The sequence below is a fragment of the Phymastichus coffea genome, unplaced genomic scaffold (genome assembly GCF_024137745.1).
Source record: "Phymastichus coffea isolate CEN01 unplaced genomic scaffold, Cenicafe_Pcof_1.1 PCOF00117, whole genome shotgun sequence".
In the NCBI taxonomy this organism is placed as follows: domain Eukaryota; kingdom Metazoa; phylum Arthropoda; class Insecta; order Hymenoptera; family Eulophidae; genus Phymastichus; species Phymastichus coffea.
This window is the reverse complement of record NW_026706928.1, coordinates 495,141-518,610: the sequence shown is the minus strand read 5'-3', so window position 1 is coordinate 518,610 and position 23,470 is coordinate 495,141. Positions and strand designations below refer to the sequence as shown.

General features: G+C 37.5%; 5 protein-coding genes across 11 annotated transcripts; 2 read left to right on the top strand and 3 right to left on the bottom strand.

The window, feature by feature from the left end:
* Nucleotides 1–3,802: 3,802 nt before the first annotated feature.
* On the top strand, nucleotides 3,803–13,675 carry LOC131670980 (uncharacterized). Its single transcript, XM_058947066.1, has 6 exons — nucleotides 3,803–4,049; nucleotides 6,368–6,726; nucleotides 6,967–7,499; nucleotides 8,022–8,359; nucleotides 13,155–13,325; nucleotides 13,536–13,675. The coding sequence occupies exons 1-6, from the start codon at nucleotides 3,876–3,878 to the stop codon at nucleotides 13,638–13,640; spliced, it is 1,680 nt and encodes a 559-aa protein (XP_058803049.1). The 5' UTR covers nucleotides 3,803–3,875; the 3' UTR covers nucleotides 13,641–13,675.
* LOC131670979 (serine/threonine-protein phosphatase 4 regulatory subunit 2) lies at nucleotides 8,383–11,485 on the bottom strand. Of its 3 annotated transcripts, none has more exons than XM_058947063.1 (2): nucleotides 11,257–11,485; nucleotides 8,383–11,206 (listed from the first exon to the last, which is right to left on the bottom strand). In XM_058947063.1, the coding sequence occupies exon 2, from the start codon at nucleotides 11,196–11,198 to the stop codon at nucleotides 9,345–9,347; it is 1,854 nt and encodes a 617-aa protein (XP_058803046.1). In that variant the 5' UTR covers nucleotides 11,199–11,206; nucleotides 11,257–11,485; the 3' UTR covers nucleotides 8,383–9,344. The 3 variants fall into 3 exon arrangements, with proteins under 3 accessions (XP_058803046.1, XP_058803047.1, XP_058803048.1); XM_058947064.1 differs by having other exon boundaries at nucleotides 8,383–11,190; nucleotides 11,257–11,484; XM_058947065.1 differs by having other exon boundaries at nucleotides 8,383–11,187; nucleotides 11,257–11,484.
* Nucleotides 13,676–15,847: 2,172 nt separating the features above from the next.
* On the bottom strand, nucleotides 15,848–17,313 carry LOC131670981 (calcineurin subunit B type 2). Its single transcript, XM_058947067.1, has 5 exons — nucleotides 17,151–17,313; nucleotides 16,867–16,906; nucleotides 16,357–16,568; nucleotides 16,065–16,274; nucleotides 15,848–15,988 (listed from the first exon to the last, which is right to left on the bottom strand). The coding sequence occupies exons 1-5, from the start codon at nucleotides 17,151–17,153 to the stop codon at nucleotides 15,941–15,943; spliced, it is 513 nt and encodes a 170-aa protein (XP_058803050.1). The 5' UTR covers nucleotides 17,154–17,313; the 3' UTR covers nucleotides 15,848–15,940.
* A 68-nt stretch (nucleotides 17,314–17,381) lies between these two features.
* On the top strand, nucleotides 17,382–23,447 carry LOC131670970 (angio-associated migratory cell protein). The gene is made up of 9 exons (XM_058947051.1): nucleotides 17,382–17,399; nucleotides 20,575–20,633; nucleotides 20,936–21,158; nucleotides 21,227–21,486; nucleotides 21,561–21,705; nucleotides 21,829–22,028; nucleotides 22,132–22,308; nucleotides 22,375–22,556; nucleotides 22,628–23,447. Exons 3-9 carry the CDS (start codon nucleotides 20,936–20,938, stop codon nucleotides 22,695–22,697), a joined length of 1,257 nt encoding a protein of 418 aa, XP_058803034.1. The 5' UTR covers nucleotides 17,382–17,399; nucleotides 20,575–20,633; the 3' UTR covers nucleotides 22,698–23,447.
* On the bottom strand, nucleotides 17,513–20,381 carry LOC131670969 (condensin complex subunit 2-like). 5 transcript variants are annotated; one of them, XM_058947046.1, is made up of 2 exons: nucleotides 20,253–20,381; nucleotides 17,513–20,173 (listed from the first exon to the last, which is right to left on the bottom strand). In XM_058947046.1, the coding sequence occupies exon 2, from the start codon at nucleotides 19,704–19,706 to the stop codon at nucleotides 17,868–17,870; it is 1,839 nt and encodes a 612-aa protein (XP_058803029.1). In that variant the 5' UTR covers nucleotides 19,707–20,173; nucleotides 20,253–20,381; the 3' UTR covers nucleotides 17,513–17,867. The 5 variants fall into 5 exon arrangements, with proteins under 5 accessions (XP_058803029.1, XP_058803030.1, XP_058803033.1 ...); XM_058947047.1 differs by having other exon boundaries at nucleotides 20,259–20,342; XM_058947050.1 differs by having other exon boundaries at nucleotides 17,513–18,420; nucleotides 18,535–20,294.
* Nucleotides 23,448–23,470: the final 23 nt, after the last annotated feature.

Genomic DNA, 23,470 nt, shown 5'->3' with positions numbered 1-23,470 from the left:
GTTTCTAACTGTTGGAACGCTTTAAAATATATGGCAGCGAGGTTACAAAATTGGCAAGAGTCCCAGTCTGGCAAAAAATGGATCTATAGCCTTCTGTAATATTGTTATGATAAAAATATTTATTATACAAATGAATGTAGATGGAGGCAATACTCTGTTCTATTTGTTGGTACTATGCTGGTTATCGGGTTGCCGCTCGATAGGCGCCCGTGCGATTTTTCAGTTTTGTTATTTAATATTGATTTATTATGGTTTAAACTTATGTTCATTTAAGAGCATCAGGGTTTAGGATAACAGATTAGGCTTAAGTTCTGTATAATTGCTTTGGGCACATGACGTGTTTGTGCATTTTCCACTGTAAATGTAAAGAAGTCTTGCTTAAAAATAAAAATAAAATAAAAAAATCACAATTGTGCTTTGGAATCCAGTACGAGCAGACGTATTTACGTACTGATCCGCGTGCGAGTGACTTCGAAATCGATAACTCAATCATAGAGCTTAGTCCAAATAAATAGATACCACAAGGTCGATCGCGAGTGCAACATGGAGACGCAGCCAACCAACCATTCACAAACTTATGCTAATAAGAAATCCCAACCTTCACTGTCCGTAGCTCACCGGTTTCAAGATATGCAAACATCGCTAAAAAAATGTCATGCCTGAAAAGAGATTAAGGCATCATCCTCGACTGTATCAGTAAACTAATTCTCACAGATTACATGTCTGCTGGGGGTGAAATAGTTAATCCAAAAACATATTTGTTCCAAGAATTTCTAATAATCAAGGGCGTCTATATTTATCGAGCAGTAGCCTAGTTAATAGTATTACTGATAAGTACCTAAATAATTCCAACTGGTCCTCATCGAATAACGATCTGCCCTCTAATTTCGAACAAACGAATCATATTCTCTAATGTACATCTAAGTATAAAAGCTGCTATCAACAAAAAGGGGTACAACCACGTGGCCAGCTTTAGCAGACAATAATACGTGCACACTGACAATCTCATAATAAGGTACCGTACCTGACGTTTTTTAAATAAACTACGACGAACTTAAATACTACATCTACACAAGCACTGATACTCTTCAATGCTTTAACCTTGAGCGTCACCTAACCAAATATTGTACAGACAAATTATTCTTATCCACACAAGCAAACACACTTTTTAATGATACTCCAAACTCTCATGTAAATAATACTATTAATCTAAATCTCGTTAATCAACTCGCAAACCTCACGGTTGAATTTAGAGTACCAATAAATTTATGCACAGAAAACAAATGAAGCCACTCACAATTAAGCTCAATCAACTCCAAACTGAGCCAATACGAAAAATTATATACAATAGAGATAAAAACAAGAAAAAAAGTAAAACATTTAAAGTTGTTGATACAAAAATCAATCATCAATTATTACCTCAACACCTCACTACAGCAATATCTCACTCGACTACAACCAATTCACGAGCTTAATGGAAATTACTCAGAAAACCAAAATACAAGTGGAGGTAATTATGAGCTACACAAAAGATATCCAAGCATTTATGAAACTTATCAATGAAGATATTTACCCAAATGTAAGAGATAGTAGCATTAAAAATCGTTGCACCCGATTAATGAAAAGCGTAAATAAACCACAAGTAAATTTCATTCTCAACCCATCTCCAGCCAACTTTGATTTTGAATAATTCTCCATACTAATATACTATACAATTATAATATATTATTCTCAAAATGACTAAATTAATGCAGTGGAATGTGAAGTGTAATGGATTCAAAAATCAAAACGAATTATTACAAAAAATAATCGCTCAAAAAAACATCGAGATAATATGTTTGTAAGAAATGAATCCTACAAATAACCATACAATAAATATAAAAAACTATAACTGCTACAACAAAACAGGAACTGATTGTCTTCCGGCAAGTAAGGGTGTAAGAAACTTTCTATATAAGAGTCATCGGACAATGGATGTTGGACGAATATTGAGGTAAAAAAACAAAAAATATATTAATGTGCAATGTCCATATCAAAAATAAATATTAACTTACATTAAAATAAATACAGGAACTCATTGATCAATTATCCAATCCTTTCTTTTAATAAGAGACTTTTACAGTCACATTACAGCCTATGGATTCGACAAAATAGACAATAAAAAAAATCATAAAAAAATTTATCATAAACAATAATCTCATGATACTAAACGACAACATCTCAACTTACTTCAACACAACCATAGGAAAAAGCAGTGCAATCGATTTAAGTATTTGCAGTAATGACCTCGCAATCGACCTTGAATTAAACACTAGACTACCCTTACACTTGCACTATCCTATAATTATTCAATCATTCAAGAAGAAAAATCTGATAAATCACACTGCGCCAGATGAAAATTCCATCAAGCAGATCAGAACAGAAATAAAACTCTCTCATAGAAAACAAACTAAGAAACATAAGAACATAAGAAACGAAAATTTACATCGAAGAGTACAAATTCAATATATAATAAAGATCCATGATCTAATTAGACAAGAACACAACACGACATGGTGAAATAAAGATTATCAAACATCAATAAAGAATGCAAAAAAGTTATTAATAAATACAATAAGAAAAATACATTGGATAATCGAATGTAATACAGAAAATGCAAAGCAATCGCTAACAACATCGTACACCATTAAAAGAATTATGAAAATGAATATCAATGTATCTAATACCAAACCCCAAGTATAATTACAGCAATAATTGACAACTGTAAAATTATCGGCGGTTAAACTATGCTTTCTTCGCTAACTCAAGTTACAGTAATTTTACCAGCGAATTCTTACAGTTCAAAAACTCTAACCAAGATCTAACCATTCGTATAAAAAAATAATGACAGCGATTCTGTTAATGATCCAAATTGCGCTAGAAGAGCTCACCACAGTACTCAGTTCCAGCAAAAATTGAAACTCGGGACCTGATCTCTTAAATATCCTAAACTCCGGCCAAAAGTACCCACTAACTATCTTTAACATTATTTGGTTACTCAAAGTATTTTCAAAATTATGGAAAGAAGCTACTGTCTCATTAATATTGGAACCCAATAAAGACAAAACAAATAAAATCAATCATAGATTAATCACCTTGTCGTATTGCATGTGTAAGATACTAGAAAAATTTATCAACAAAATACTGCAAATTGCAATGGATGATTGAAACAGACCATATCTTAACAAAAACTCAAAGCAGATTTACAGACATTGCAGTGCAACTAACTGCTTAGTAATCCTTTTGACGTTCACATATATCGATCGCGTTTTGAATACGAACAAAACTGCTGAGTAACCTGCATAAATTAAATTTCATTTTATCTATTACCGCTGGGTACATTTGTTTTTTTAACATACACATTGTTGAAATAATTTTTTCCCGTGTTCTCTTTAAAGCGGCGTAACTGTGAGCGCGCGAGAAGCATACAACACTCGAGCGAGGCTCAGCCACGTGACTACCCCACGTAACCCTGCTAGAAAAAGAAAGAAGTACTCACTCAGCCCGTTCTCTCTCTCTCTCTCTCTCTCTCTCTCTCTCTCTCTCTCTCTCTCTCTCTCTCTCTCTCTCTCTCTCTACACACACACATGAACGTCGGCAACTCAAAAGAGACTGATGATCTATACTTTACATGTCTATGGGCTACAGCATGTAAAGCGAGGGTGGAGGGGGTCTACGTTAGCGGACTTTGAAGCGAAAAAGAGAGAGAAGCAAGCGTTGGACTTTGGCCTCTCGAGCGAGCTTAAAGAACGCTGCAGCAAAATATCGCGCGGATCAGTTTGCCGGCGAGCAGCGCATCGTGCGCTCGTGTGTGTGTGCGTTTGCAACGAGTAGCCATGTTAAGGTCGTGGAAGTTATTGTCGCGCCGTTTGCGCCAAGCGGCGCTCGGAAACTATTACAGCAACAATGTCATGAACAGTCCTTACGGCGAGGCGGAGAACGTGCCTGAGATGACGCTGCCGCAGTTTCTGTGGTCCAAGTCCGACAAGTGGCGGCAACTACCTGCCCTGGTAAAACTTGACTGACCGATCAATGAAAACAAAAACAACAACAAAAAAAAAGACAATACAAATCTTCGTAGCGTCCCTTACATAATGTTGTACACTTGCCGCTTGAACGTTCTAATTCGGTTTGCACTGGCTAATTGAAAAATCAATACCGAAACCCGCTGCTCTCACGATGTATCGCGTTTTATACTTTATTCATTTGTTTATTGGTGCAAGTAGGCTGGAATGCGCGCGCTAATTGCGCGGCGATCGCGCTTCGATGCGCAAAGTTTCGCGCGGACAGCCGGAGAGATGTGCATCGACAAGAAAGAAGAGAGACGCCGACATTCTCTTATCGCTTCACTGCCACGACGATGACTGTAGCATTTTTCGCGACCGTTTCAGCCCCCGTCGTACTCTCGAAATGTGCGTTTGCAGTTCAGCTGCAGCGACTAATACCCGAGAGTTCACGTATACGGAGAAAAGGTTGGCCGAAAAAGTTACGATCACGAGCCAGTGATGCGGGGATATGACGAACTCGCTGTTCATTTTTTACAAAGAAACTTACGTAAATTTTACGACGACGAATCCGTAATTTTCAGAGCATTCAAAATTCGCAACAAAATTTCGTAAGACATATGTAAATTTGAAGTAATATATTACATCACCACCGTAAAATTTACGATGACTTTTACCCGCATCCTTCGCTGCTCGCCCAGAGAACATTAATCGTAGCAACTACACGTATACCGGCAACTTATATTCTGGAACTTTGGTACCAAAAGGGGTACGGCCAGAAATTGTCTCGCAACAATTGCTTAGAAGGTTGTCGATACATTGCCAGATTCAAACCATGGAAATGTGCTGGGTACGTAGCTGGTACTATTTGACAAATCAATTAATAAAATAGTTATCATTAAAAGTGGTCGACGTTCCTGGAACGTTCCTATGAAATTTCTATAAGGTTCCCGATCAATTTATCCAATAGATGGCAGTCTTTTTCGCAAGTGGCAGAAAATTGTCATAGTTAGTTTATTTACGGTTTTCAAACTATGCATTATAATACGAAATTCGAATAGAAATTGCATATTAACAGATGCGCTACAAACTATAAATATTTATATATAAACTATAAATATTCGTGGGTTCATCAAGAAAAAGAACATTTCACTTATTAATTATATTTTAATATGTTCTCGGATCGTCAATTTTCAAAGTTCGAATCCCCAGCAAAGTACCGGCATCCTTCTAGGGGTAATTGTTGCGGGACCTTCCGACAGAGATATTTTTGATATTTTAGCGGACATTGTCGATACTACGTACCCCAGACGATTTCTGGCCGTACCCCTTTTGCTACCAGAACTCCAGAAAAACAAGTCGCTGGTACGTAGCTGCTACGATCGATGTTATCTGGAGGAGTCACGTGATCAACTAGTCGCGCTACCAGCTAAACTCAATTTGCGTTTTCTCTGTCTCGCCAGCAGCTTTGCTGTTCTGCTGTGTATAGCTTTTATAAAGACAAATAGCTTTGAAAGTGTGGAGCAAGCTTTTAGAAATATTATTGATATCAGTGACTGATATCTTAATAAAACCGTATTATATCGTCGACCACATGAATAATCTCTTGCACGATACTTTGATCTTTTATTAATTTTTTTTTCAAATTTTCATGTACTTTTATGTTGATTATAATTTTTTCGTCCAAATTGATGAAACATGGATTTTTTTTAGCAATATTTTCATATTTGTGATGTTTACAAATTATGCGATATTTTTTTTATAAGAAACTCCTCAAAATAATTGAGTGATGAATTTGACAACCCTAACTTTCGGAATTTACTTCTTTTTATAATGCGCCGCTCAGTAAATTTTTCTCTGTAAATAAACCTTCCCGCGTGAATTACCGTATGGAATGCTGATTACAACAATTACAAAGATAGTTTGATTTGACAAAGTTCACGATGATGAGTTTGTTGGTAAATTGTTGGACATGTGCAATATACAGAAATATTACAAGGGCGGCTCCGACATTTTTGCGTACTATCAACGTAAAAATTCTCTTGACATACGTTGATACTTATGGACTCGTCACTCTCGTTACTGGATTACGATGCGTCACCGTAATTTCTACCTTGACCATATCTGTAATTTTTACGGGCAAGTTTTCTCCGCGTGTACCGAAAGCCGCACTGATCTTAGCTGGCGAGCGCGACTCAGGCAGTTTTGCACAGCATTGGCGGCGCTGCACATTTTTCCGACTGACCGCTCGACTGATCTCGCACCGAAACCCGCGGCGACCCGTGCGAGTCATGTGCTTAACCTGTTGCCCCCGCCTGTCCCAGACGTGCGGCATAAGCGGTCGCAGCTACGACTTCGAGACGAGCGCGGCACTGTGTCGACGCGGCGCGGTCGCGCTCCTGAGCAACACCAGCCTGAAGCCCGGCGACCGCGTCGGCCTCCTGCTGCCGAACGTCCCGGAATACCTGATAGCCGTGCACGCGAGTCTCTCGGCCGGTCTGGTGGTGACGTTCGCCAACCCGCTGTACACTGCAGCCGAGTTGACGCGCCAGTTCCAGAGCGCCAAGGTCAGGTGCATCATCACCATTCCCCAACTGGTCCAGCTGGCCACCGCCGTGTCCGAGAAGCTTGAGGACTACGACTGCACGATCAACGTCGGCGGGGACGCCAGACCCGAGCACAAGTGAGTGTGTAACCGCGGAGAATCGAGGACACGTCCGTAAACGGGCAAACGTCGCTCGCTGGAATAAGCCAGCGTAGGCAGTTTCTCTTTGGCGAGCAGCGCCAATTCCTGTCCCCTTTCGTCGTCGTCGTCGTCGTCGAGAAGCGCAAAGTCGCTCGTAACGAAGCTCGAACACGCGCGACACAAGTACAACGGAAGACTAGATTGTTTTTTTTTTCTTCCTTTCCTTCCTTCTCTCAGAGTGTTCGGCCTGGATTACCTGCTCAATCCGTCGTCCAATGTGGAGCTGCCAAAGGTGTTGCCAACCGACGTGGCCGTGCTGCCGTACAGCTCGGGCACGACGGGAATCCCGAAAGGCGTGATGCTGACCCATCGTAACTTGATTGTCAACATCCTGCAACTGACGCATCCGTCACTGATACGCTTCGAGGAGCCGACGGCGGACTCCCAAGAGACCATACTCACTGTCCTGCCGTTTTTTCACATCTACGGCTTCAACACCATTCTCAACTACCTCACCTACATTGGCATGCACCTCGTGTGCATACCCAAGTTCACGCCGCAGGACTACGTCGCCGCGTTGGTCAAGTACAGGCCCACGGTTCTGTTCGTCGTGCCGTCACTGCTGCTATTCCTCATCACCCATCCCGAAGTCACGGCCAAACAGCTGGAGAGCGTCACCAAGGTTTACTCGGGCGCTGCGCCGCTAAAGAGCGGTCTGATCGACAAGTTTATGGAGAAGATCGGTAGGAACAATTGCGTGCTTTCGCAAGGTAGGTACCCGACGATGCAGCCGTCTCTTTTTCCGTTTAGCTTGGAATTATATGATTGTAATAGAACGCCCCGGACTGAAGCTTGCGGGTCACCGCTCCAAATGCACAGCTCGTTATTATTATTAGACTTGGCTCTTATTCCGTAATATGTGCAGAAAATAGCGGGTTACGCGCTAAAAAAAAAAAGAATACCGATCGAGCGTACTTTTCAGTAAAACGTTATATCGAACGCTTTGCATCAAGAGCTTTCTTTTTTCCGTTGAAGTGCTTTTGTTGTGCGAGTTTATTTTTTGAATCGATCGCTCGTAATTTTGCCAACGACTGCTTGTTAATCGTGAGCCTCGGCCCATAAGGAAAACACGAGAACCGCCATGAAAACGACAATCTCCCTTTGCGATTGAACTTATTGCGTATTGGCAAAGTGCGCGCCGTGATAAATTTCACACGTTCGGAATAGAAAAGACAATAGAATTTGAACGATCGAAAGAGACGGTTTGGCAACAGTAAAAAAATCTCGCACAGGCTACGGAATGACAGAGACAAGTCCCAGTTTGATGATCACTCCGTACACGATGCCGCAATCGAAGCGAGGAAGTTGCGGACAGTTGCTGCCGTCGACTCAAGCCCGCGTCATCGATTTGGAGGACGGCCAAGACGTCGGTGTGCCGCACAAGAGTGGCGAACTTTTGGTCAAGGGTCCGCAGCTGATGAAAGGCTACCTAGATAATCCGAAGGCCACGAGCGAAGCCATCGACATCGACGGCTGGCTGCACACCGGCGACGTCGTTTACTACGACGAGGACGAGTACTTTTACATCGTCGATAGGACGAAGGAGCTGATCAAGGTCAAGGGTAATCAGGTGAGTTTTGCGTGTGTACGGTAACGAAATCTTTTATTTGAATATTATAGATCGTTATTACATTTTTTAAATCTACACGGCACATTTATTGCGCTAAGAAATAAAGTTCTGAGGAAAAAATATTCGTCTCGCACAATTGGTTGTGTATAAAGCAATAAAAAGAAAGAGAAATACAGGAAAGTCGAGGAACACAAATAAAAAATTATGCCAGCCAATCTTTGTTTTCATCATTTGTTAGTAATCTCCATGTATTTTACTATAAAATAATTATACACAGCTATCTTAAACTATACTCATAGGCTTTTATAATTACTGATTTTACAATTCTTAATTCAAACTTATTTACGTTATCACTATATGCATTACAAAATACACGTCGCTGTCAAAGGATGAGAAGAAAAAAAACGAACTGTTTTTCTTTCCCCACTAAATCGTTCACAGTTTTTTTTAACGATACTACAAAAAAAAAAAGAAAAAAAGAAAGAGCTGCCCAAACTCAACAATAGAGTCTAACGAGTCTCGTCTTTCCGCGTTACAAAATCTACGATAAAGAAAAGGAAATATTAAGTTCGTATACAAATATCATCGGTTCAAATGAAAAAAAGAAAAATTAAATTAAATACGCGACGTATACAGATAGGTTGTGTAAAATTGTCAGCATGTGTGTATGTCGAGTCCCTCACTCTCGTGATTATCATTATTCAGATAGAACAGGCAGTGATCGCTCGCTCCTGCATATAGGAAGAGATATAGTCAATTCGAAAAGAAGTTAATCCCTGCTGGCGGGACTCAGTCATCGTCGTCATCGTCAGCAAAACCACTCTTTTCGTACTATCTATGCAGTGTCACGGGGGTAGCAAAAATTTATTTTGTTTTAAAAAAATCAAGGGGCGCTGTACACAAGTGTGTTTTGCTTTAGCCTTGCGCATCGACGATTACATTAATCTGTAGAAAAAGACCAGAGTTCCTAGGATACGTTTCGTCATTAACTGCTCATAGCCTCAGTCATCTCCTGCTCCATTGGCTCGTCCTGTTGTGCTGCTGCCGCCTCACTGTCTACCTCCATCGATTCCGCTGCTACTGTGACTGCCTTGATCGTTGGAGTTTCTTCACTGCCAGTCACAACCATTTTGCTACTATCGTCTTGCTGCTCCAAGGATTCTGTCAAACCATTATTAATAGTTGCTTCTATATCCTTTTTCATCTCTTCTGCTTGAGACGTGGAATTTTCCCAGTCTTTGGATGATAATTCAGCCTCCTTGGGCTCTTCAACAATAGGAATAGGATCTGGAACTATGGATTTTGTTGGCTTTACCTCCTCTTCTGTAGTTTCCTCTATCGTTAGTTCAGCACTTTCTGGCTTAACACTAGTAGTGGTAGTAGGATCAGTCGTTTCTACAAGGGGTTCCTCTACAATTGGCTTGATTAATTCGGCTGTGATAGGCTGTGCAGGTACTACCTGTTCAGCAGCTTGGCTTGCAGAAGATTCAATTGACTCTGTCACATTTGAGACACTCTTTTCTGGTGATTCAATTTTGCTATCTATTTTTGCATCAGTGTCACATGTTTCCTTGCTCAGACTTTCTGTTGAGTCTACAACAAAACTCTCCTTGTTGTCATTCTTTACATTTAAATTTTCTTCCACTGGTACAAAATTGTCTATAGGAGCATTAGATTCTAATTCACTTGACTCACTAGTTTGTGCTTCATTCAGAAGTACCTTTTCAACCTCATTTACTGCAGACTCACCGTCAACATTGTCCGTCTTATCAGTACTAATTAAGTCACCAGCAGCAGCATCAGTCTCATCAGCATAAGTAGATGTGATAAGCTTTTCACAATCCTTGTTAACAACTTCAGAGTCCTCAATACTTCCACCAGGTTTCTTCTCTGTAACAGCTTTTGAATATTCCTTAGTTAATTTTTCTTCTTCCAACATAAAGTCTTTCGCCTGGAACGTAGTCTGGAGCTTTTTGGAGTCATTGCTGTCACTCTCGTCGCTTTCCAACTCCAAACTAGGCTGGGAACTGGTATCTTCATTCATAATGACATCTGATACATCTCCAATGATAGTTCCAGTAGCCTCATGGTGGACACCACTCAAATTTTGCACTGCTATATTATCTTGGCTGGAAACAGTAGTTGTAGGCGAGAAATCATTGGAGGAGCTGACAACAAAGCTAGATGCAGTTGCATCGGCCACAGAAATTTGCGGCTCTATCCTGCTCTTCAAGCCATTCTCCATGTTCTCGGCTTCCTCGTTGTGTAGAGGCACAGTGGTGCTGGCTGTACAGTCTTTAACCCAATTTTCCATGTCGACCTCATTGCTACTCTGCTCATGGTGAGAACTCTCATCATCAACTGAACCATTGACCAGGTTGTCGCCATTCTCACTGCGTCTACCATTGGCTCCAGGCTCTCTTGTGGAGACCACCAAAATGTTCTTCTCGATGGCTCTCATGAACTTGTCTACCCTGTTGTACTCCTTTCTGGGTGTAGTGAGCAACTCGCAAATTCGCTGCACAGTAAATGGTGCATTAACAAAATTCTCCAGCCTTTCGACGAGATTCCTCTTCATCGCATCATAATTGAATGGCTCGACATTGGGACAGGGAGTGAGGTCGAGTGACGGACAGCTCTCGTAGAACTCAGTAATGACGCGAGTGAGCTTCTCACGAAAAAGCGCCTTGACTAAGCCCCATTGGTAAACGGGGTCGCCGGTTTTCGCAACCCAGCACAAGTAATCTTCAAGTTCTTTAGGGATCTCGCTTGGGCGCAACTTCTGAAACTCGTCCAGAGCCTGCAGCACCTCCTCCGGGTTTTCCATTCTGCTGATCATAGGAATAGCTGCTTTATTAGCGTTGTGATAAATCGAGTCGCAGTCGTGTGATACTTACTGCTATATTATTTGTTTGCGTGCGACGAAGATTGCAAACTAGGAGAGAGAGACAGAGAGAGAGAGAAAGAGCGAGAGAGAGAGAAAGAGAAAGAGAGTGAGAGGAACGATTGATACGAGTTGCTTGGCGGACCGACACTGCGATCACGCATCACCCGAGAACGGCGGCGCTACGGCCGGACACATTGAGGAGGTTAGGTGCGCGCGCGGCAAGTATCGCACCTTAAGGTTGGCGCTTTGGCGTCCGGTTCTCAATACCGTCATTTAACGATTATTTGTCGACTTGAAATAATTCAGGATAATTATCTGATTATACGAAATCAGAAACCGTATCAAATTGACTGAATAAAAATAAATGTTGCAGCGCAAGTCGAGTAAAATAGTTCATTTTCAAAACGTGACAGTCAGTTACGGGGATTAATGCGGGAAAATTGAATAGAAAGAAAAATTAAAACTAACTCGTTAAAGAAACAAACACGCTTATATATTTGTTTATTACTTATGCACAACAGTAGTAGTAACAATTCGATAATCCATAGCATCGACAGACAGAGAATTAGAGACAGATAGAGAATAGTTTGAGATAATTACAAAGAGAATAATTTTTTTTTATAATTACAGCGAGAGCCAAATTTAATCGTCTCTTGCATTGATTCGCTTTCTTTTTTATGTTATTTTTAAAAAACTGGTAAAAACGTACACGTATTACTTTCACCGAAGGGATAGTGTGCGTGCGCGTGTGTGTGTGTGTGTGTGTGTGTGTGTGTGTGTGTGTGTGTGTGTGTGTGTGTGTGTGTATATTGTAACGGTCTAAGCTGATTATTTTCCATAAAAGTAAATGCGCGATCAAAACATAACTAATTTGAATATCGTCGGTCTAGATCAAGGCAAGGTCTTGCTTATGTTATCTATTATGTTCGAATAATCTCAAACAAAACATAACTAAATATGGTGCATGACGTCATGCCCTGCGAAAGATGTTTATTTGCAAAAGCATTGATTTTTAAGGATTCCAATGCAAAAAAATATATTTATAATCAATTTGGTTCCGAATTACAATTCTAAATGCAGTTCCGAATTCGTCCTACAGTCAAAAAAAAATTACAATTAATCGTTAATAATTTAAAAATGTGCAACAGCGCATTAAGAGCGCATAAGAGGAACCAGAACAATTATAGCTACATGAGCAAAACTTCAACATAACAATAACAATTTAAAGACCGAAGTTATCAATAAATAAACAATTTGTAATTAAACTAGCATGGTGACATAGCAATTAGAGTAGACTTATCGACAAAATTAATTAAAATTAAGACTTATTTTCACAGCGTGGTAGGAGCTATCGAGAGTAAAGTAAGGCCGCTTTCGCGAGTATAAATTGGCTCGTCGCCGCGGCATCGTGGAGTCCAGACTCCGCATGCCCGGCAGCGCGAACCCTGTATAAGAGAGAATAAAGTCTCAGCACTCACTTGAGATCAGTTCGCTTATTCAGTGGCCTGCCTTGCCATTCCTAAACCTATCCCTGACTTAGTAGCTCAACTCGAGACGACTAACTCTCACGAGAAAACGTAGCCTAAGTCTCTCTCTTTTCCTTGCTAACCAGAACCTTAGGCTCTACATGACCTCCAAGTTCTCTTCGCAACGCTGTTTGGCTCCAGCCAGATAAATGCGATAATAATTCAATAATTAATTGTATATTGGTTGAAGTTTTGCTCTAATTCTCAGAAAAGCGCGCTGATTTATCGACGTGTTCAATTTATTTAGTAGCTTGACGTTACTATATATATACATATATATGTGTATATATGTATATGTATATATATATATATATTTGTTATTTGTAGTATAATAGCCAGCGAAAAAAGAGAAAAATAACATATCGTCGTTTTGCGTTTGCAGGTCTCGCCGACGGAACTCGAGTCGTTGATTCTCGAGATACCCGGCGTTGCCGACGTTGCTGTTGTTGGAGTATCCGACGACAAGGCTGGAGAGATTCCACGTGCCTACGTCGTTAAAAAACCCGGAGTGGAGATCAGCGCTGAACAAGTGCAGGAGTTTGTTGCGCCGAAGGTGAATCCCTCTTTTTTCTCTCTTAGTGTTTATAAAACTAATAATTACAAAACAGTATTCAAAGCTACTTAAAGAATATAAAGTGAGATTCTAATTTTTTTTCAAAACTATTCAAAAGTTTTGAAGATCTTTGCTAAATTTTCGCCCGACATCATAAAAAATAATTGTCTATTCGACAAATTCATCGATTTTTTCAAAACAAACCCACAGGTTGCATCGTACAAGAAACTATCCGGTGGCGTACGTTTCGTGGATTCAATACCACGGAATCCTTCAGGCAAAATCTTACGAGCTGAGTTGCAGGCTATCAGTTGAGAAAGATCTCCTAACAAACAGCAACAACAACAACATGCGAGACAATGCAACGTTCATTATTTTTTTTACACAATAATAAAAATCGTACTCTTATTATTTGAACCAGTTGATTTTTTTGTTTACTTTATTTTCGTTTGTATTGTTGTTTTTTTTGGGGTTTTTTTTTTCACAATCACAACGCCAAAGAAATTTCAAGTAAACAATATAGTGTATGAGATTCGACTTAGTCGATGTCCCCCAAGACTTTTTTTCATAGGACATCGGTGAGACCACGTATATAATAAGAAAAAACAGTTACAACGGTTTATTAGAGTACAAGACGTATGTTCATTAGTTCTTTTTTTTATCATTTTTTTTCAATCCTTCCTTATCGATATAACATATTGATACTTAAATAACCGCACGAGACACGATGATTGGAGATGCGCAAGGGTCCCACTCGCGTTTTTTTTTAAATATTTTTGTGTCAGTCTTTTGCACGATTAATTGGTAAGACTTGTGGATACACACATACCTTTGGATCTTCTCTCTCGATCTCTCGATCTCTCGCTCTTTCTCTCTCTCTCTTTCTCTCGATGAGCACATTTTCGCGAATAAACTATAAACAAGTGAAAGTGAGTGTGAGTGGGTAGTTTTGACAAATGACTTTTTGGTTTTATTTTCTTTCTCTCTCTTTCTCTCTCTCTCACTCACTCTCTCACTCACTCTCTCTCTCTCGCTCTCTCTCTCTTTCTCTCTCTTTCTCTCCTTCCCTCTCTCTCTCTTTTTCTCGCTCTCATAATGCGATTGTGTGCCAACAGTTATATATAATCATATACGTAAGTATCTATTGAACACATACGGCTATATACAATTATATATAATTGCTTATCGCAGTCATCTCCCCTCGTGGGTTTTTTTATTAAATTGTGTGAATGATGTTTTCATATGTAACGCAAAAGTATAACAATCCAGGGCGCAGTAAAGGTAAAAGATATTATATATCCGTAAATCTTAGATCAATACAAAAGAAACTAGCGATACTCTGCGGTCTATCGGTTCTTCCTACTAAGATAAACAATTCAATGATAAAAACAATAAAAGTGCATATCGGACATTTGATGCCGCAACAATTGCAAAACAAAACAAACATAACTTCGCATACAATAAGATTCTTCGGCTTTTGCTACAATATTCAATAATGATCGACGGACCAAAAATAATAAATAAATTGAAAAGTAAAAGTACAATCATGTATAAGAAAAAATCACATATTCGATGTTCGAAATTTCAATGTGTGTAAACGGAGAAAGAAAAACGACGAGGCTTGCTATTATTTTATTTTTTGTTTGTTTCTCTCTATGCAGGCACGAGAACAGGCGAATGTAAGCTAAGTTTAAACTGTCGTACACGTTATTTTTTATTTTTTTTAGCCTGCAGTTTCTCTTCATTTCGCTCATATATATAAATTACAATTACAAGTGTATAATCCTCGCAGGTAACGATAAGTTAATAAGGTACGTGAAGGAGGGACCCTGTTAACGAGGGGGCCCCTCCACGAGCGGAGAGTGCTTAAAGATTACTATAAGAATTCTTTTTTTATTTTGTAGCGAGAATAGCGCCTCCGTTTATCAAAGGACAAGAAGAGATCAAGATATTTTGTTTTTTTCTTTTATCATCATACATTTATGTAATGATGATTAAACGCTATGTAATTTTGAAAATCATAGCGACTTTACTTTTGTAATATAATGTGGATTCTCATACAAATTTATTGATATTTTATGAAAGATGACAATCACGTGATTTTTTTTACTCATTGATTACTCGGTTGATCCGTTTTTTTTTTTTAGATCAGTTTCCAACTCTTCTCATCCTATAATTAATTAAATAGATCTGCTTTTATCGCTTATACATATACAAAGGTAAAAATTGGGTATTATCATAAAGATTGCTCGTGATTTGATTGAAAATGGAGATGGAGCACATAGAGAATAAAGCAGAGAGAGATAGAGAGACATAGTGAGTGGGAGAAAAAGTGATGAAAAGAGAGAAAGATCATTTTTTTAAAGTATATTGCACGTATCGTTTCGCCTTGAAAAGTCGCGAGTACAAAATAAGGCAGTCGGCAAGAAGTAGATATGCGATTTGAAGGCAAGTGTGCATACGATTATGGAACTCAAGCGACGGCGGAAAGAACAAGTATTTCAAATAGGAAGTGGTAGTAGTGGCGGTGATGGCTAGTTTCATGATAATACCCAATTGAGTTATTGCACTTATTAGTTATTAAAGTTTTTTACACATCCAAGAACTTTGATTAATTAAACATCGACAACCATCTTCTTATGGATATCAGTGTTGCCGACAACCTGCAAACAATTAGTTAATACAATTAGTATAAAGAATTCCACAATAATAGTATGTCATTTAAAATGTAACATTTACAGAGCAGAATTCCTCAAAGCTGATTTTTCCATCCTCATCTTTATCTGCAAAAAGTATTGTCTTGTCGACAATCTGTTGCAGCTGAGTGTCCTTGAGATTGTTTCCTACCATCATTTTCAACACTTGAAACAGTTCACCATTGCTTATAAAGCCATCATTGTCCATATCATAAATTCTAAACGCAAATCTAAGTTTACTTTCTTTATCACCCTGAAACAAATAATCATTCCATTAATTATTCATAACAGATGAATGCGAACATGGCAGCGGTAAACAGGCTTGAAAGACTCACCTTAACACTAAATTGAGATACACCTTGAATAAATTCCTTAAAATCTACCTCTCCATTTCCATCTGCATCAAATATATCTATAACACGCTGGACCAGAGGATTTTGTTGAAGTTCAGGTAACGACATAAACTCATCAATGCTCAATGCTCCACTGTTGTCAAGATCCAGTTTCCTAAATCTCTTACCCAACCTCCTAATTTCGTCTGCATCGACTGAATACACACATAACAACAGAAAATTAACAAGTGCCAAAATATGTTTACGTACATAAACACACACAGACACACGTTCGTGCACACTTCACGCTCCACGGGTACATGATTGAAATGTTAAATGAGATTTAGGTAATCAACTAATGTTTACACAAAGGCGAACGAGCGACACGCTAATCTGGCAAGAACAAAAATTCCAAAATAACAGCTTGAAAGCTCCCGTGGCAATGAAGGTTATTTCCCGGGAGTGCCTTGTCCACAAAAGCACATTACTGATGAATAAAAAGTTTATACTCACAATTAGAGCAAAGCTCCATGGGTAGCGAGCTCTCGTTGCCCTGAAAAACGTAAACAGATGAAATGCATCACGATGTGATTATGGAATAAAGTATATGGGTCTTGTGTACATGTTATATCCCCCGTGAGAGCAAAAGAGATAAAGTTCATACGGAAGGAAATCGATTATCTTACTCTCTCTCTCTCTCTTGCTTTACCCCGTCAACACCTTGAAAAATCTCGACTCCTTTTTGGCCTCGCGATTGAAAGGTCAACAGCGCGAGGAGCAAAAAAAAATCAACTTACCATTGCGACGGTTTTTTGTCGTGTCTCGAGTGGCTGCGGTACAACGCCTTCGGACTACTGCTTTCTGGCCCTGGCGTGCGATGCGTCGAATTGGAAATTGATCAGACAGAACAGAACAGCTACTGGGCGCAGGTGTAGATGCGCATGTGTGCGTGGATACTGCTACGTTTTTTATTTTATTTGCGAAACTCAGAAATTGATGCGCATGCGCTCTCTGTATATGTGAATATGATACGCGTATATGGTTGGGTAAATAATTTTGATTTAATAAAATTCATTTTAGAGTTAATGTTTTTATTCTTTTGAGTAAAATATTTCATCTTAATTTCATATAATTACAAAAATAGCTTATTTACAGAAATTTCATTTTGGTTATTTTTAACAAGAATTTTTTGTGCAGATATATATCACAAATATATACATATAAGTAACAAAAAAAAACATGTAATAACAATCATAATTTATAATTCAGTACATACATTAGTTTTGCATTTGTTAATAAGTAGTACGTTATTTTTATATGCACAGCCGAGCGTGTATAAATCTAGTCAATATAACATGATTTTTTACATTATTAAGGCACTATAAACGATAAAACAATTGAAAATAATATTTTACACGATTATTGCATCGCAATTTACTTACTATATAGCTAGGCTCATTTAATACATGCAGACTTTCAAAATTATATTTTACACATGTGAAATTGAATTAGCATTAGACTTTATTACAATTTCTTATTGTTAGATCTGTATAGTCTGAATTAACTTTCAAAGTTAATTTTTTTTCATGTGATACATGAAGTATACACATAAACGCCAATCCTGGACTCAGAGATTGAGCGTTAACTTTAGAAAGTTTGGCTGGCAATTCTCTGTATAATTGGCTGAATTCTTTGGTCTCTTGGTTATGCAGAAAGTGATGTATGCTTTGCTTCAATTGACGCATATTAATTTTCTTAGCCATTGGAGAGTATGGGATGAAAATGTTATCAGTTAATTTAGGCAAAGAAACCAAATTTTCTCCAAGGAAAGCTTCCTTACATGATTGTTGTAATGGTAGCTCTGAATCAGAAAACACGAATGAATGATCTATTATTTGGTTTTCTTGTTCATCAATGTTTAATTGAAAATCCTCATTGTTATGAATGTCATTCCCCAAATTTGAAAAATTAAAACTGTCATTTTGGCTGTCTCTTATATCTTCCTCTTTGTTTTTAATTTTGCCACCAGAATCAGAAAAATTCATTTTTTTATCATTGGTGAAGTAACTGCAAAAACGATTTTTATCATGTTGCATGAAATATGGGAGAGTAATATGGTCATGTAACCAATTCATGTAAGTTGTTCTTAATAATTTAAGCGGTTTGTTTGCAAGGACAAACCTTGAATCAGCTACTTTCTTGGCATCTTCCGCAAACTGCAGCTTAATTTTCTTTTTTCGTCTCCTTTTTCTTTGTGATCTAACAGCTTCATGATATGTAATATCTCTTTTGATGTGTACTCGCCAATGGGATGGTCTGACTAAGTGTATACTGTGATTATCATGAATATAAGAATATTCATAAGTTATATCAGGATTTGGATTGTTAGATATTACATCTTGAAAATCGGTCAATTCTGGTTGATCTTCATCACAATTTAGTATTGTTTTGTTGAATCTTTCTTTTTGATCATTTCTGTAGTTCATAGTTCCTTCGTTTTTATCATTGTCTACTATTGGAGCATCAATGTTAAAATGATATTCACTATCACTTTCAATTGGTTCACTAACATTGGTTGGCATATCTTCTATAGACCAGTCAAGGAATTTAAAGTCTGCATATGATGGGCATATTTGATCATGAGTATAATCTACAATGCTAGGGATCAAAAAACTTGTATAATTATATCTATCTATTGGTAATCTATCAAGAACTATGTCACTGTATAAATTTAGGGCAATTCCTTGATTTACATGTTTTGGTAATCTGGCTTGATAGAGACAATCTGACGCTTGCATGTCCCGTTGATTATCTAGCATAGATAATGGATTGTATGTTTCTACTTTTCCTTTGAGTATTTCCACTGAAGATAATAAGTGATTTTTTCGTTTCTTTTTTTTCATAGGTTGACTTATCATATTGCCATTGGCATCCTGATTATACAAATTTTCTGCATTATTCTCATGAGGTCTTTTTTCTCCTCTTGAAGCACCAACAATCTTCAGCAAATCAGAGTGGACTTTATCAACTCTGAACCCATAAATCTTACCACTAACATCCAAGCATACACTTGCCATTTGTAAATTGGAAATTTTTGAATTCTGTTTTTTTAAAGCGTAAACCAGGAAATCTATCATTTTTAATTGGAATGCATTTTTGTCATTTATCTTATTTGCTGCATTCAGTTTCAAACACTGGTCAATTTGATAGTTTATTTCTTCCTGAGTTAAATTGACCATTGCAAAAGCAGAACTACTAGATGAATTTGATCTTCTTTCTTCTTTTTCTGCTTCATCGTCATTCTCACCAAGATCTGTTATTGTAGAATCAGAAGACAGCTGCCTACATGCCATATTGTAGTTTATTCAAAATTATTATATCTTGATCGATATAATCCTGCAGACAAAAGGAAAGCCCATTAATTTTTAAATTTAACTCTATTTGAAAGACAAAGTTTTTTATTACATAAAAAAATAACATTACTAGTACCTAATCTTTAATAATTTTAACTCAAACTCAACTTATTAATTTCTGAAATTCACAGAAAACCCACGCCTTACTGCAAAGAAAAACGCATGTTGTCCATAGTGAAAAATTCTCAATAAATGACAAATAAAATCCACAGAAATGGAGAAGAAAATATTTTGTTAGAAACCTGAATAAAATTCTTAAAGAAAAGAAAATTCTTCTATCCACGACAAACATATTTTTCAAATGCCCTTGCCTGGAGAAAACAAAGCCATCCATGCATCGTATGAAAAGCTATGATACATAACTCACTTGGATAGCTTAAGCCGTATAATTTCCATTGTCGTGTAACCTGCAAGGAAGCCAAAATAACGTGATATGCTTTGGTGCCGTCGAAAGCTCAAATTTCCATAAAAAAGCTACTTTATTACTTTTACCCATGCTTACAAACACCCATCCGTACTAAAAAGAATGCGCCGGTGAGGCTTATCAGCAGTGACGACATTTATTATTTCGGCTTTTAGCATCACACCGGCAAATGCGCGTGTGTACGATGATTGCGCCATCCCACACCTTCATAAAGTCGGCGTTTTAATCGATATTATTTACAGTGTATCGCGACGGTCATGTGACAAAGATGGCTGCTTAAATAGGGAAAAGTATATTGAGCACATTTCTTCCTCCACACGGAGCAAGAACCAAAACGGAGTAGAATAAATTAATACACACTTCTTCTGCTATTCATATTTACAGGTTAAAAACATCTAAAGGATACTACGAGTACATTTTTATACATTGAGTAATCGGAATTGGTGAGTAAATTGATTGTTTTTGGAGTTACAAGGTTTCAGTATTAATATACTCTGTTACGCGTGGAACTTGAGTACTGTTGAAATTTTATTGCCGAGGATTTGTATGAGATGCCGCGCGCGAGTGCCGGGCAGTTGTGCTTTCAGCGTTGCCAGGATAACAACGTCGATAAACGTTGTGTCACGTTGATGAAATAAGATTAAAATCCTAGTTGTAAACGGCTCATTGTCGGGATTAATTCCACAATAAATACGTTATTCCGTACACGTTTGTTATTACTCATTTGTGTCGAAACAATATTCAGATGGTTCATCACGAAACGCCACCGGCTTCACCATATATGGAGGAGGTAGTAGAGGAAATCGACGATGATGCTGGAGTCATTGGAGATGTGGAGATAGTGGAAGATTATGAGGTCGAAGAAGATGGTATTGAGGATGGTGGAGAGCAGATGGCTGATGAAGATGGAGATATCATGGAGATGATGGAAAGAGAAGATGCCATTGTTGTCTTTGACAAACATACTAGTATATACTATAACTTAAAACTAATCTTAAGTTAAGTAACAGAAGTTTACTTTTACAAATCCTTATAGATTCTGTCTTTTGTGGTTCATTGAGTAAGAATGGCCAGTACGCAGTGACAGGTGGTCAGGATGACAAAGCATATGTGTGGAGTACATCTACTGGAGAGCTAATTTTAACTGCTGCTGATGATAAAGAGAGTATAATATTTGCTGACTTTAGTTATGATGATCAGTATCTTGCCACTGGTGATATGAATGGATTGATCAGGGTACGCAAAACATTAGATTGGAGTATAGTTTGGAGCGACAACTCAATGGGTGATGCTACAGTGAGTCATTGGATTATAAATAGATTTAGCTTTATACCGTTGTTTATTTGTGTTAAAGTGAATGTCCTCAACAGTGGATGCAATGGCACCCAGTGGCACACGTTGTTATTGCTGGCTCTGAAAGCGGAGAATTGTATATGTGGAAAATTACAGATGGAGAATGCAAAGTTATTCAAAGTTTTGGACAGAAGCCTGATGTATCCTGTATTATGCCGGATGGTAAGAATTATTTTGTTTCAAATTTTACTACATCATATAAGTAAAATTAAAACAACATTTTTTTGTTGAAAGATGAAAGTTTGTAGAGGTATGAAAAAAAATTTAACTTATTCATTTTTCTAGGAAGAAGAATAGTTGTCGGTTACAATGATGGTGTTATTCGATTGATAGACTTAAAATCTTGCTCTGTTATATCAACAATCACATCGAACATGGGTCATACTTCTGCCATTACATCAATAGACTGTCATTTAGACAATAATATAATTTTGTCTGCTGGGGTTGATGGTAAAACTATTGTTAGTTCTGCTAACACTGGCAAGGTATATTTGTAGTAGTCATTTAAATTCACTTTAATCTTTATTATTTTTAATTTTTATTATCACTTTAATTTTTATTACCATTAACAAAACAATTTACTCTCAGATAATTAGCATTCTACAAGATTTGAAAGGAAATTCTACAAATGATGAAAAAGATGAAGAAGTTTCTGAAGCATCTGGCAACTGGATAGAAACTATTGCATTTCAGAAAGACGTGTCTCAAATTGCCGCTTCTGGTACTATCAGTGGTGACATTTTCATTTGGGATATCGCGAGAAAAGTAATTTAATTAATGAAATTCGTTGTTTAAAAACTCTCGAATAATTAATAAATAATCTGTTTGTAGATACTGCGACATAAATTGAATCAAGGAAGTGGAATATCAAAGATTGTTTGGAAGGAGAAATCGACTTTGTTTTTCACTGCTGGTCTGGATGGAATACTGAGATGTTTTGATAGTAGATCTGGTGAATGTCTTAGAACTCTATTAGGGCATACTGATGATATTTTAGATTTATGTATCTCTAAGTAAGTTTTATCTCAGTTATATTTTTTTCATCTAGTATATAGCAGTCTAATTTGAATTGCTTTGATTTCAGAGATGGAAAGAAAGCTTTAACAGTTTCTGAAGATAAATCCGCTAGAGTTTTCGACATTGAATTGCCATAATCCATTGCTTAGAGCTTAAATTAAATTTTTTTAATTCAAGATTTCATTTAACCAAAGAAATCATCTAAAGATAAAATTACGGATTAACTTTGAAAACAAATTTTAAATGATACCACTCAGTGATTTTCAACGCGAATTTGTAAAGCATTCAATGATCAACGAATATTTCTTGTTTTATGTTTAACTTACTAAGTAGAATAGAAATCAATATCGATTCCCAGGCATATTATATCTAAATGTTCAAGTAGAGCATCCGGAAATAATAATCAAATCGATTTCTGTCATTACTATTTTTAATTAAAAATGCCGAGAAAACTATAAAACATTCCTTTCTTATGGGAAGTCAGTGATAAAGATAAGACTTGTATAACCAAGCGAAACCCGTCGTTATTAGTTTTCTACGTATTTACACGATAAACACACTGATATTGATTATCAAAGCTAGTTTCTATATGTACGTTACGAAAATTATATATTCGAATTTCAAGCCTAGAAATTGTACCAGTTTACAGATGCATTTATAGACATTCAGCTGACCCAGTATATATTGTCTGTATGTTTGAATAAATCGGTTTGAAAGAGCTATAAGAAGTTTAAAAGAGTAATTTTGTTGTACCTTCTTATGGGATATAAAAAATGTGTTTCATAATGTTCTTTGAGTTCTTGTAATAAAAATTCAACAACATAAGTTCTGTCTTTTGAGCTAATGATATATATTTTAATAAATAACAGTATCAAAAATATGAAAGTTCATTTATAACAATATATAAAAA